Here is a 14462-nt window from a genome sequence, read left to right on the forward strand (position 1 = left end):
ATTGCTTTGGATCGGGCCCAGAGACCTCTGTGGCATTTGGCAGGACTGACTTTACTCCTGTTTTCATTTGCAGGTTGTGGGCAGCAGGTTGAGCTGTGCTTTGCCCTTCTGCACTTTGCAAAGTTAAAGAGGCTTTTCAGGGAATGGATTTGTCCAAGTAAAGCACTGGTTTTTGCACCAACATTCTTATATGCTGTGATATGCGTCGCCACAGGATTTTATCTGGACCAGATACACAAAGGGGCGTAATAAACAAGTGTGCATTAATTTCCAGTAGTGATTAAATAGTGTCCTTCAATTTAGAATATCCTTAAGCTTCTGATGTCCAGGAACTGGAAGGACATAAGAGGGATCAAATGTGTTTGTGTTAGGACTTAAGGCTGGCCAGAATGAATGTGACATTTTTCTAAAGAAAACTTCTCTCACACAAAAAGGAGCAAGAAATAAAACCTTTCAGAATAAAACCCCAGACACCTAGAGTTGAAAGCTCATGATTTAGGAATGTACTTTTTAACAGAGATAAAAATAAAAATTAATAGGCCAGGTGCAAGTCTTTGCAGGCAGGTCCTTGCTCGTGGGCATGGCTACAGCCAGAACAAAGGTTTCTGACTTACAAGGCCTCTGCAGGGGCTTCACATCCATTTCCTCCTCATCTTTGGGGACCACTGTGCCAAGCTGTCTTCCCTCCTCCTTCTGTAGGAGCACAACTGACCCAGCCAGCCTTTAAGAGAATGTGGCAGTGCATGCCCAAGTAGAACACATGCCATCTATCAGATCTTGCCCTCTTCCGTCCTCAGGGCAAATGGGATAGAGCCAAACAAAGCTTTGGGCTGGCCTAGTATGACTTTCATATAACAGCAAGCCATAACAACCAGCTCTGGGCCCAAATGCTACAACAATAGAGTTGTAGGGAGTGTGTTGCAGCCTGATGGCATTTAATGTGTTGCCTCTGCCATCCACATCCCTATCTGCCCAGGCACAGGTTCCTGCTGCGTTTGCAGGTGTGGTCTGGCAATTATTTGGAGCAGCAGCATCACAGAGGGGATGCAGTGACCATACCTAAATGGCCTCCATATCTTTGTGATCTCCAGAGCAGTCCCCTGGGTAAGCCTGAATCCCGTGCATGTTTTCTGCTGTGTGGCTGCCAATAGCTATGTGCTGGGCGTGATGTACTTATGGTTGTGTTCATTCATCTGAATGAACAAGGTGGAGGAGAGACGTATTCATGTCAAAAATCTGTTCCTATTACTAAAAACCGATTTTGAGCTTTGTGGAGATACTAACATCTCTTTCTGATGAAAGCAATTTTTAGTTGTTTGCTCCAGGTCAGGCATGTAACACTTGCAAAACGTACCAGTGATCTTGAATTGTCTTGACATATTTTTTTGACCAGCTTCTGAGGTTTGTATTTCTTTTTCTTCTAGGTATTTGCTCGCAGTCAGTGTTGTTTGTTTGTTTGAATCCTCACTGTTTTGGCAGTGGAACAGCATGCATACACTGTGCCCACAGGCCTCACTGTTGTCCTTTACTCCTGGCAGTCATAAAAATGCCTTTCCAGTTCTGTAATTAACTGCTTTTGCTGGTTTTTCTCTTGCATAAAGCATTTTGATTTTTACTAATTTTGAGAAAGAACATAGACAATAATTACCACATTTACTTATGCAACTACAGTGTTGTTGGCTCCTGTCATCGGCCTCGCTTAGTAAAGAGTCTAACCATAACAAAGCTCCCGTGACTTTGACAAGGAAGTTTCTACAAAGACCCTGTTCTCATAAAATTATGTATATTTCAGGAGGATGGCCTGGCTCCCTACCCTGTGTTCTGATATTAAGAGAAATGTCTGGGTCATGCTCTGTTACCCCGCACCAGGAATATGTGGGTTTATTAGGGCAGACTTTCCTCTTGGCACTATACGTCTGGAGATGGGTAGCAGAATAACTTGTAATTAGCGCTTGTGGTCATTTAAGTGTATACATCAAAAATAAGCTTTCTTAAACATACTTTCTAGTGATGCTGCTGAAGAGACTCTATAAAGAGATGAGGGATTCATGTGGGAGTTCTGGTCAGAACTGATCTACTTAACTGAAAAACAAGGGATTATTCCCCCTTTGAGTGGGTTTCAGTTATGGACAGTGCTCTTCCAGTATGAGGAATTCCTGTCACAGCTGCTTCTAGCTGCAGCACACAGACCTGTGCTGGCGTCTCTGCTGCTGTGGGATTTGCACAGGCAATTTGCTTCCATCCGGAGTGTTTGATTTTTATGTACCGCCCTCTCTGAGATTTTCATATAGTGGAGAGGCAAACAGATCTGCTCTACCTTCTTTATTTGTTCTGAAACTATTCCCCAAGTCATATGTCTCGTCCTAAGAACTGGTGTGGTTTCATCCCAGGTTTTGTTTAGTTGGTTTTAAAGAAACTCTTGACCTAAGAACAAAATAATGTGACCCGCCCAACTGTATGTTCTGGTTTGTTTTGCATTGACATTTGGAAAAGGAAAGAAGAGGCTACTAGAATTTAGAAAAATAGATGCCCTGAGCCATCTGCTGCTCTGCTCACAGTCATTAGACTTTCAGTCGTGGTACAACAGCATGAAGTTGGATGGCTTTCCTTCTTCAGGACTGCCCTGGTTGACACAGTGAGCATAGAATGAAGCGAACATGTCTTGTAGGCAGTCACAAAGTTGTGCAACTTTGCAGTCTGTTTTACATAAACTCAGTGCGTCTCAAACAGCTTAGCAAGCGTTAGCCTTGGAGCAGACCCACTTTGAAGCGATACGGGGCTGCTAACACAGATTGCAGCTAAGTCATTCGGTATCCTATAGGGGCAGGATCTCAGCTCCCTGGAAGGCTGTGTGCATCTGTGGTTGGATAGAGCCCAAAGATAGAGGATAAAAATAATAAATTATTAATATCTGGAAGACATAAAGGTTAATGAATAAGTAATAAGTTGCGGTGTTTTTCTTTTCTTAGAAAAAAAATATAGTGTTGTTCAACCCATCAGCAGCTCGGCGCTACACAGCTATTTGCTTGCTCCCCCTTCCTCCCAGTGGGATGGGGGAGAAAATCAGGGAAGAAAAAGCAACAAAGTATAATTAGTGAGATGGGATAAAAATTATATACTGAGAGAGAAGGAAAAAAAAAAATAGCAATGATAATATATATTTTACAAAACAAGTGAGGCACAGTGCAATTGCTCACCACCCACTGATCAATGCCCAACCAGTCCCCACACTATGGTTGCAATTTATAATAAGAACAAAGTGGGACTTGATTACTGGTTCACCACTGCTCTGCAAACACAGAGTGGGGTGGTACTTTGACCTCTAGCAGGACCTGAGCCGGGCAGTGCTGAGTGCTCTTGAAGCCCCCAGCTGAGAAGCACGCTTTGAGGTCATCTTCTGCTTGAAGTGACAGTTTCTCTGCAGTCCTGGCCAGATTTCAACCTGGACAACTCTGTTCCACCTGGTTAAAGTCCCTCCCCACTGTTTCACTGGCTGTGGCATTGGCTTTGCGGCACAGTAGCTTCTCTTGGCATTCATTCATCCATACTACTCAGCAGGTTATCTTCCCTCTGTATTCTTTTTATCAGAGAGTAACTCTGTGCATGTTAGTCTGAGCTGGCCTGTTGCTTAGTGTGAGCATTTTCTTGGTGACAGTGGAGGGAGGGAAGGACTCTGTGAGTGGAAGGGGGTGAGGATGGACAACGAAGGAGTGAGACTGTTCAGGTCCCAGGGATCCAGGGAAACAGATCCGATCTTTACCTGCTCACAGCAGGCAAGGTATTATTTTTCATCTTCCACAGACAGATTGATAGAGGATTTCACCTCAGAGTTTATTTTGTGGCCTCTTGTAGCTAAGTATTTTCCCTCAGACTTCCACATCCATTCTGCCTCCCTTTCTGCTCATCCCTCTTTCTCTTTGTCCCTAGCATTGTCTTAGAATTACAGAATGGGCTGGGTTGAAAAAGATCGCAAAGCACACCTAGTTTCAGCCCTTCTGCCACCAGCAGGGCTGCCACTCACCAGCTCAGGCTGCCTAGGATCCCATCCAACCTGGCCTTGAGCACCTCCAAGGCTGGGGCATCCACAGCTTCTCTGGACAGTTGTGCCAGTGCCTCACCAGTCCCTGAGCAGAGCAGTTTTCTAACATCCTAATCTAAATCTCATCTCTTTTAGTTTAAAATTGTTCCCTGTTGCACTGAAACCATTCTCTCTTGTTCTAATGGATGGAGAAGACATCCAGACCTCAGAATTGAGAGAGATTTGAAATCTGAGTCTTTTTGTGTGTGTGTGCGTCTTTAAAGCAGAATTAGGTGTTTTTCTTTCTACCCTACCTACTAGTACTTATTTCCAAGCTGTCAAATAAATATTTTTAGTACTTTTTCTTCTTAAATCTGAATGTGGCTAACACTACATTTCTTTCATTGACAGGTTAGTCCTTCCTGTGCAGCAAAATACTGCTGGTAGCCTGCCCGTTGGACCCACTGTCCTGCAAGAAGGCTCCCAGGAGAAGCTGACGGCGGACCCCATACCTGAGGCAGTCCATGGGGACTGTACCACATCCCCTGGGACCTGCCACGCTCTCCTTGGTCACTGCTCCTGAAGATAAGGACCACCTGGGAGACCTGCCACCTGCTAAGCAGCCGCCTAAGGCTCATACTGCAGAGAGGGCCAGCAATGGCTACCCCTGCACAACGCTTGGTTCTGCAGCCTCTTGCACCTCTGATCTGAAGCACACTGACACCCAGAGGCCTGAGGATGACAGCCTTCTTTCCAGGCTCTCCAGCCAGGCTGCAGAAGGCCCTCAGGCAGCTCTAGAGCCAGCCCCTGTTGCAGCAGCCTGCTCATCAGGGTGTGGACCTGACATGATGCCGGCCCCACAGAACTCCCAGCAGTTCATGCAGGGTGGCCAGATGAAGGTGAATGCTCTGGTGCAGGTGGAAGACTCTGCTGTGAAGGCTCAGAGGGCTGAGGAGCAGCCAGTGCTACAGGTGACCCAGTGTCCTTCACCAAGCAGCCCAGCTGGGGGTAATGAGTCCTGTCCTACTTCTCAGGCAAGTCTTCTGCAAAGAGGAGAAAAAGGCAGGAAAGCAGAAGAAGCTATTACTCAGCCTGCCTCTCCAGCAAAGGACACAACCACTGATCCTAGGAGAGAACCACAGGAGGCTGCGGATGCAAAAAGTAGGGCTGTAGGCACTGAGCAGTTGCATCCTGCTGATCAAACTGAGATAAGGCAGAGCAGCCAGTCGCCAGCCCAGCTCAGCCATGAGGGGACGCATTCTGTACATGATGGCAGTGTTGAGCCAGGGAACTTGGGCACAACCCATCTCTCCAAATTCAGAGAAACGGGTACAATGACAGTTCAGTCTGAGTGCAGCACTTTAACTCAGGAAGCAGCAAGCAGGACATGGAGAGATGCCGAGGTTCAGGCCGTGGCTACTGTGGAGAGCAAATCGGCCTCTACCAGCCCCAGCATCCTTGCTGCGTTCTTAAAAGGGAATCCTCCTCCTGAGGATAAGGAAGAACTGCACATCATTTACCAAGCCAGTGGGGGACTGAGCCAGTCTAACCTTGTTGACAGCTTCTCCTCAGAACAGAAGTCCCCACGTTCTCCTGGTACTGTGCTGAAATCAACCATTGGTATGGCTGTGGCTGCTACAGCCCAAAGCCAGCCTGCTGGGCTGCCTGCAGTCTCACCTGATGCATTGTCTGCTGAAGCTGGGCAAAATGCAGAGCCCACCTTCCCCTTATCTTCAGCAGCTGCCACCTCCCAAGCGACGCCTGTGGGTGCTGCTGAAGGGACGGATGCAGCCAGTGGTGATAAGGGCAACACTGCGCTGCTGGTGGATGCTGCAGCCCTGCCAAAGTCAGTGCCTGCCCAGCAGCTCGCCATTCACCCCCATCATCAGCCTGTAGCTGGCAAAGAAAACACTGCTTCTGCCTCTGGAACTGAGAACAAGGTGCAGTGCCTTGTCCACGAGGCAAGAAGCAGCCAGTTACCTTCACTCTGTCACACACAGGGTGAAACCAAGCAGAATGAAGTCCTGGGCAGCTCTGAGCAATGTCAGAGTGGAAATAAAGCAGAGGTGATTCCTCAATCTGTGGCAAGACCAAAGGAGGATGACTTGGTGCTGGATACCCAGGGAGTGATAAATACAAGCAGTGAGCCTGTCAGCAGAAAGGCTCACACAGGGAAGGCAGGTGGGGAGCAGCAGAGCAGAGGCCAAGGAGAGGCAAAGCAGGCTGCAGGAGCTAGCGGGCTGCAGGTGGGAGTGACGGCTGTGCCAGGCTGCAGCTCTGGACATGTCAGCCCTCACCCAGAAGCCTCAGCAGCTCCCCAGCAGCACGGCCTTCAGGCCAAGGAGACTAGGCCTGAGATTCATGTCACGACTTGTTCTTCAGCTCAGGCCTTGCTAAAGCATGAGGAAAACAAGAAGCAGCCCACCCCGGCCACGGAGGCGAAAGTGCAGGTGAAGCAATCCAAGCACATCAGGGATGTTGTCTGGGATGAGCAAGGCATGACGTGGGAGGTCTATGGTGCTTCCCTCGATCCCGAGTCGCTGGGAATCGCTATCCAGAACCACTTACAGAGACAGATACGAGAACACGAGAAACTGATCCAGGCTCAGAACAGTCAGAACCGGAAATCCATTTCCTCAGATACGTCCTCAAATAAGAAACTGAAAGGGAGGCAGCATAATGTATTCCAGTCCATGCTGCAGAATTTTAGGCGTCCCAATTGTTGTGTCCGACCCGCTCCGTCATCTGTGTTAGACTGAAGCAGTCTACAGGGGTGGGTAGATTTCTGCAGTGGTAGCGAGAATCCCTCCCCGAGTCTCGAGTCCTGCTGTTCAGTTGTGTCATTGGGGTTGCAATGCAGCAACAGTGGAAATTATTCCCCTTTGTTTTCTGAGTAGGCACTCTCTCCATCACACCTTCATCACTGCCACAGCTGGTGTATTTCCACATGATGCCCCATCCCGATCACTGTCAGATAAAAGCTAGGCACTTAGCAAAAGCACAAATAGGAATTACCACCTTGCTGCAGGGAATGCAGCACCTTCTGATAAAGTTAGAAGCAGAGAGATTATCAGGATGATTGTCAGAAATTATTGGTATACAACACAAGGCCTTATGCAAGGGAAAATGCTGAGGGGGAGCTGGATGAGGTGAAACTAAGGTTAACAGCTGTAAACACCTGGAGCACCATAACCTTCCTCGTTTAAGTTGCCTACACTGAGGCAAGTCCATGAGATGGTTACAGATACTAGGCAGGCACACTCCTGTTGATGCAAAGGGGCTCAGATTAGGTGAACCTGAGAGAGCTGGTTCTTTTCCCATTGAAATGGAGGACTGAGGAAAGAGTGAAGATCAGGGATGAAGGTTTCTCTCTGGGAGAAGAAGCTGAGTAAATGGGATTTTGATGAGGGGATGAGAGAGGTGTGAGTGTGCTTGCAAGCAAGCGGTGCCTTCAGCTTGGGTCAGACACGTGAGCACACATAGCAAGGTTTCCTGGCATGCCATGTGCCAGCCCAGCAGCCCTGTGTCACTCCCAGCCTCCAGCAGTGCTGAACGCTGTTCCTGTAAAGCACTCTTTGAAGCAGTGTGGGTCTTTTTGCTTGCTTCAGAGATGCATAGTAATATGTTAGAGTAGGAGCAGGCTGTGCTGTGAGCCTAGGTCCATGAACCGAAGTGTTTAATGTGTTGCGCTGCTCTCATTTATTTTCCTTGTAAGTCCTTATCTGAATCTATTTATTTACTTTTTTCCACTATTTTGATGCTTTTCTTGCTGCCTTTCATAAACTTGATACCGTTTATTAGCCTGTGCTTTCCTTGTTTTGCCTAATGCTCTCTATATTACAAACCCTTATATTGATAACTTGAAACATTTACTTTGTAGAAGTACCAAAATCTTGAGACAATTTTAGTGTATTTCTAATATTAGAGAAGTTGTAGAATCTGCTAATAAGAAGTAGCTTAGTGATTATTTCTCCAGGAGTGTTCTATATTATAATGTCTCAAATGTACGTTTGTCACATTTCTCAGCTTAGTATTTTGCAGCCTAGGAGATGTGTTTCCCACCAGCTTTTTGTTCTGTCCATTGGAGTTCAGGGAAGACTGAGGAACTCCTGCACTTTGTAGGAAGTATAGTTTTCAATTCTGCAAAGCACTGGGGATTTGGGTATTGTAAACCTGCGGAGTTCTGCAGTTAAATAGGAGTTATTTTTTATTCCATTAAAGATTTTTTCACAAATCATAATGATAATTTATTTGTCTGTAGTATAATACATCAGACTTACTCTGTAGGTCTCACACGTGTTAGTATCCTTTCTTATCTTTTTGTCTATGAAGTAGCCCTGAGGTGGTCATCTTTTATTTAGAAGACTAGATTTTCTGAGTGTGTCAGCTGCCAAGACTTCAAAGCAGCTGTTGAGGCACCTTTTTCCCTACATAGGGGGTAAAACACTGTAAGGTATATATATTGGACGATATTTTAAACTCGTTCAGTGAAAGCTGCTGGCTTTGGCACTGAATTGGCTCCTAATTTTCCTCCGGTGTTTATTTGGGTTTCTGTGGCACCTCCTCATTCCATTTCTGTGCGTTATTTCATCTCCCATCTGATGCTGAATTGTTGATCTGAAATACCGCATCAGAGTGTCTTCCCACATCTGTCTACTAGGAGGAAATTCTGTCTTTTTGTTAGTACTGCTGTTCACATCACCTTCTTAGCAGTGTCTGAGATGTGAGATTTTGTGTGGGTTTAATAGCAGCAGTATCATTAGGTAAGGTTAGTTGATGAGTTCAGTGTCTCTTACCACGTTGTGTCTGTGTCAGGCTCTGATTCCCAGAGTTCTTGGCAGTGTTTGCTGTCTCCTGTCCAGGCCCAAGGCTTTGTGTGGCTTCTTCCTACGCTTTTGCCTTCTGCCAGCTCCCTTTTAGCTGCTGCCAGTCCTGTCCTCCTGTGAAACCGTGTCCCCTGACTGAGCTCACATCCTTTCCCTTTACAGCACTGTGATCTGACATGCTCTGAGCTGTCCCTGTACAAATGTCCTCTTCTAGAGGAGAATAAACGTCTGTCATTCACTCACCAACTTCCATGAACTTTATCCTTTAGCTCAAGCACTCCAAAATGTTTCTAGAATGTGGGTATGAATGATTTGATTGAGGCTGAACTGAGCTTAGCAATCAATGCGTGAGCACTGGAGTTAACACTTCTTCAGGAAGAATCTCTGGATACCCTGCAGCTGCTTCCAGCCAGGAGTCTTCACCAGTCACTCCACCCCCTCTTTTCCCCACCAAGCAACCTTTCTTCCAGGAAAATTTCACCAATACAGACATACAGCAAAACGTTGCTGGGTAGATAACCAAGTGGATGCATCTGAACAACTGCATGGGCATAGCTGGAAAAAACACGTTGGTCAGCAGAGCATTGTGCTTTTGCACACTGTGAAAATACTTGTGCGCAGACAAACTGCAAAATGTCAGCAACACGGAGCTCCTGCAGGCGTGCATTTGAAGCCAAGCAATAATGTGCCAAAACAAACACACAAAAATGAATCGATAATCACCAGCGCATCTCATGTAAAATACTTTGTGTTTCTACTGTGCCCTACTAGGGCAGACTGTAGGCAACCTGGTAGCTTAACACTGGCAATTTATGGTTTCTTGTGCTTACAGTATCTAGATGATGCGGTGAACCCTCAGATGGATGATGTATGTTTATCAGAAGGAAAACAAAACCATGTTTTGGGTAGCAATTTGCAAGTTCATGTGTGATTGGCCTTTTAGCAGCCAAGGAAGACTGTTATTGGTGTTGTATCAGCATCAAAAATGTGCTTGGAGTAGTATATGGCAGAGCATAAAGGGAGATGATCCATGTGCCTTCATCCTGCTCATCTTCCCTACCCTGTGACTCAGCATCACAGATTGTTGATTGAATAGTTAACAACCAAGGAAGTCCATTTGGGATAATAAAAAAAAAAGGGTATGAAACAAAGGTTACTTTGTCCTTCCCAAGTGTAAATCTATATAGGGAAAAACAAAACCAGAGGAAACTGTGTTGCAGGCTGATTAGTTGAAGTAACTCTTAAATTCTGTTTGTTGGAAGATGAGACAAGGGAAACAAGTTAATTGTAAGGAAACTGTCAGAGCTTCTGGAGAGACTGGTGTGGCCAGAACCGAGACCAGAACAGTTATTGAGAATGCAATGTTTACTTCTGTGTTTCAGTGTTTCCAATACAAAAGCTGAATTGAAAGGGAACCCTGCTGTGGGCAGTTTGTAGTCTGGCCTGGGTTTCATTTGAGGCTATGATGACTCCCACTGTCTGTGCACTTGGTTGATGTCTGCTGGTTTCACATTGCCTTGGGCACAAGTGTCAAAGTCTTGCCTCATTTCTGTTGACTTGGTTCTTCTGACCTCTGCTGGCTTAGAAAAACAGAGTGAGGAAAGATAAGGAGGCAAGGAGGAAAATACCTGTCTTCCCCATTCCAGAGGTAGGAAACCTTCCTTGGAACAGTTAAGAAGGGATTGCTGAGAAAAGTGGGGAATGAAAGACCAAATGACAACTAAAACTTAGGTGATATGTGTTCCTCATGGAGATATTTCTGTGTCCTTAAAGTCAATGTTTTGCTTAATTTTTGTAGTTATCCCACTTGTTCATTCTGAGCTCACGCATTTTTTTATGTTCTAAGTGTCCCATGGCTATTAGGAAAATGAACTATTGAAAAAGCTGTATATTTTGCTAGTGTGTATAGATATATGCAAATATGATTCAATAAAACTGATCTTATGAAGTAACTGGTGATATCAGTAGGTGAACAACCTCCATTTATTACTGCTACTACCACGTAAGAGCTTGGAAAATGTGCTGTTTGGAGAAGTACCTTCAGGAGATTCAGAAAAAGGAAATATATGCTCTAAAGATAATGCTGGCTTTTATCTTCAGTGTCGTGACTGCTTTGAAGTGTTACAGTTAGAAACGGAAATGCAAATGAAAATCGGTGTTGAAGTTGATGGAAAATTCCTTTTGGAGGTTTGGTGGAATCTACCATATCAGTGTTTTACTACTTAGCAAAGTTTTTATAAGTGTAAAAGTGTATAACTGAAAATCTTGCTAGTTTATTAGGCTGATTCTCCATTGCCTTGTTCCATGTCTCTTCCTTTACACCTTTTAAAAATGAATGCAGAAGGTTACCAAGGCATGGTAAGCCTTTCACAGTCAGCCTATGGAGATGATAGCTCTGAATGCAAGATAAGTGTTCATCAAGTTCCAAGGCCTGGAGCAATATAGAGCATCTTGCATTCAGTGCTTCAGTTCCATCATTTAGAAAGGTAAGGGCTATGTTCTGAAAGAAACCCTCCCTCCTTTTTTTAAATCTTTTTCCTGTTTTAGTAGCATCTCAGCCTTTGTTTTATTTTTTAGAGTTGTTATTTTAAGCTTTTTCTTAGTCTGGTTGATGCTTGTGTGAGTAGTTGCTGTTTTCAAAGTAATCTCAAAGGGATACATGTACCTTCCAATCCAAATGCTGCACACTACCAAGTGTCTCCGGTGTCGTGGGGTACTGCAGTAACCAGTGGGCTTGAAGATCAAGTCCTGGACATTGGAATGGCTGAAATGTTCTCGTAGGGGCCTAAATCTCATTATCCCACCGGAGTTAGTGTAGCTATTTAAAAGAAAGAAGCGTAACAGCTGAACTGATCCAAAGTGAAATGAGCATCATTCATTTTTCTGATGCTCTGAGATTTATTAATTTGTCTGCTGTGTTCTTTTCTGAGCAACTCTTCTTTCACAGCATGTATGATGTGGATTTTGAATCAAATCTTGGAAAGAAAGGTTTTGCAATGTGAATCTTATCTTTCATCATTCAGGATTCTTTACAGAAGAAGCTGATAGAGCCCCGCCACACTGAGAGGAAATACTTTTTCCTCTAAGAAAGTTTGTTGTAGGTGTAGCTACATTGTGTGCATATGTTTAGAAGAGCTGCACACATGTGTAGTATTCATGCATTGCTCATATTCTGAGGTCTTTTTTCCCTTTGCAGTTTTTAATTGAGTGCTGCAGGCTCAACATTTTCCTCAACTTTAAGGCAAGTTTAGATCATTCTGCAGTAGTGAATAGAAACAAAGGTTTTATCTGGTCTCTAAATTTATTCCCGGAGCTCTAGCTAACAAAAGTCAATTGGCCAAGCTCCGTGTTGAGTCTGTCAACAAAAAGCAGAGTGGCTGACTTCAGAGCTTTGTGGAAACCGATACTTGAATATACAAATGGGTTTCTTCACAAAGGCTGTGGGTGACAGCAGGCGTCTGAGCTCATTAGGGACAGAATATGAACTGAGTCGCTTTGAGGTTTTGTTAAGTTTCTGCATAGAGTGATGACCTCTGGCATAGAAATAAATGACAGCTCTTCCAGCAAAGTCTCCAACAGTTGTATGCTGCAACATACAAGTCTCTCAGATGCCTCTTAGCAACACCACTACAACAGTTGATCCATCTGTTAGCAGATTCTCCCCAAAACACATCCTGCATCTCAGTTCATGATGAGTAGTTTCAAGTACATTAAACCCAGGTTTAGATGCTGCCATGAGAAGTTTCAGTAATGGGGAAAAATAAAGTCCAAATGTTCCTGGTATATACAATCAAGCCTCAGGTCTGAAGTTAAGGTCTCAGTAGCACACTGAAAAGGGATGGGAGTTTGTGTACAGAGCTAAAGGGAGAGGGGATGAGTGAACTCTGAATTCCTGGCCGTTGCAAGCACCATAAAACGGATGGCCGTAAATCAGTCGGCAGAAGAAGAAAAACAGTTTTGGTGTTTCTAATGATGACTAATGTTATTGTGGTTTTATTATTTTTATAGTTTTACTGACTGAATGTGATGTACTGTACAAAGTAAAGCTAGTTTTAGGCTTCCAGATGTACCGTGGCGTTTATTTGAGACATACCAACAGAAGTCTGCATGTGAAGAAGTCGTATAATGATATAAAGCAGTGTTGCTCGCCTGATTGAGTTCCTTAGGAATTTAATGTTTTGCTGTTTTACATTTTCTGGTCTCCATGCTGAGTACAATAAAATGAACACTGTCTTAATTATTCTGGGTCTCTGTTTGTAGGCTGGCATATGGACAGAAAAGGACATCCCCACATCCAAGGTGCATACACACAACAAATGGTGTGAGGTGCCAGGAGCATCAGCATCAGAATAACTTGAACCTCCTCTGCACCTAAGAGAAACAGAAGTTTAATCTCAAGGTATGAAATGGTGTAAGATAACAGACAATGGCAGCAAAGTATTTTGATCCAATGATGTTACAGGTGCAGTATTTCCACATTTCTATCTACTGCTAGAGGACATGAGTGCTGTATCCAGGCTTAATCTTTTCTATGGCTATAACTTGGGGAATATAGAAAATTTCCTACCTTCCTACCTTGCCACACTCAGAGAAGTGAAAGAAGTGAAATGGATCTTTGGGAAGTGTGGTTACATAGTGACTCTTCTGCAGTGCAAATTGTGGCTCTCTTTCCAAAGTTGGAGCTGTCTTCCCCAAAACAATGATTAGCTGTTTTGTTAAACGTGCTTCTGAACTCATTTTTATACTTGTGGTTGGCTGTGAGGGCTCCAATTGCTTCAGCTCATTGCCCTGTGCAGGGTATTTTATTAATGAACTTTGCTGGATTCCTCATCGTACGGCTCAGGTTCCTGCATGCCAGTGATTGCCAAAGATTGGTCCTGACTGCAGCCTGCCAGGAGCATGGTGTTTCCCTGCAGTGGGTGGATTCACCATCTGCATGCTGCAACTGGCAGGCTGCCTTAGGAGGCAAGAAAGCCTCTGAAAGCTCTTTCTGCTTCATCCTTCTAGTCTTACTGCAGCAAGGAAAAGTCCTTTAGATCCTCTACCTCAGCAGAAAACAAACCAGTGCTCACTCCTGTGAAGGAAAAAGAGCTAGCATCTCATCAAACTCAGTGTCACCAGTGCACAGTTTCCATCTGATACAGATTTTAGACCATCTAACAGATTTGTTTCAGTGAGGTAGTGCCTGCAAATGTAAAGGATATGTCTAGCTTCTGGTTCATACATGAATTGATTTCCTGAGGGGGGTCAGATTTCTGACTAGCAGCACGAGATCCCAGGATACCTGCTCAGCTTCTATAACCAAACAAGGAAACAGCCCCACCTTTGGGGATTCAAACTCTATCAATAACACTTTGCAGTAAGTAGTAGAATTGTGAGTGGAAACCTTAATGCTTCCACATCACATTTCAGAGTGCTCCTTTGAGAACCACAAATCACTAGTTTCACAAGCCAATGTTTTAAAATGTAGGCACTTAAATCTGCAATCAAGTATTTAGGTAAATACACCCTCATCTGTGAAAAAATGTGGAGTGTTCCTTTTTCCTGCTGAGGTCAGGCCATGGAGACCTATGGATGCTTGATAGTTCTGCAAAGAAAGCCACTGTTATTTAGACATC

General features: G+C 44.5%; 1 protein-coding gene across 5 annotated transcripts in view; it reads left to right on the top strand.

Moving 5' to 3' along the window:
- GPRIN3 (GPRIN family member 3) overlaps positions 1 to 13078 on the top strand; it is a 33811-nt gene extending 20733 nt beyond the window's left edge. For all 5 annotated transcript variants that reach the window (XM_072335206.1, XM_072335209.1, XM_072335207.1 and 2 more), the window contains exon 2: positions 4430 to 13078. In XM_072335206.1, the coding sequence (XP_072191307.1) occupies positions 4543 to 6777 (2235 nt within the window). In that variant the 5' untranslated portion in view covers positions 4430 to 4542 and the 3' untranslated portion in view covers positions 6778 to 13078. The remainder of the gene's footprint in view (positions 1 to 4429) is intronic.
- Positions 13079 to 14462: the final 1384 nt, after the last annotated feature.

Source organism: Excalfactoria chinensis, chromosome 4, assembly GCF_039878825.1.
Source record: "Excalfactoria chinensis isolate bCotChi1 chromosome 4, bCotChi1.hap2, whole genome shotgun sequence".
NCBI lineage: Eukaryota > Metazoa > Chordata > Aves > Galliformes > Phasianidae > Excalfactoria > Excalfactoria chinensis.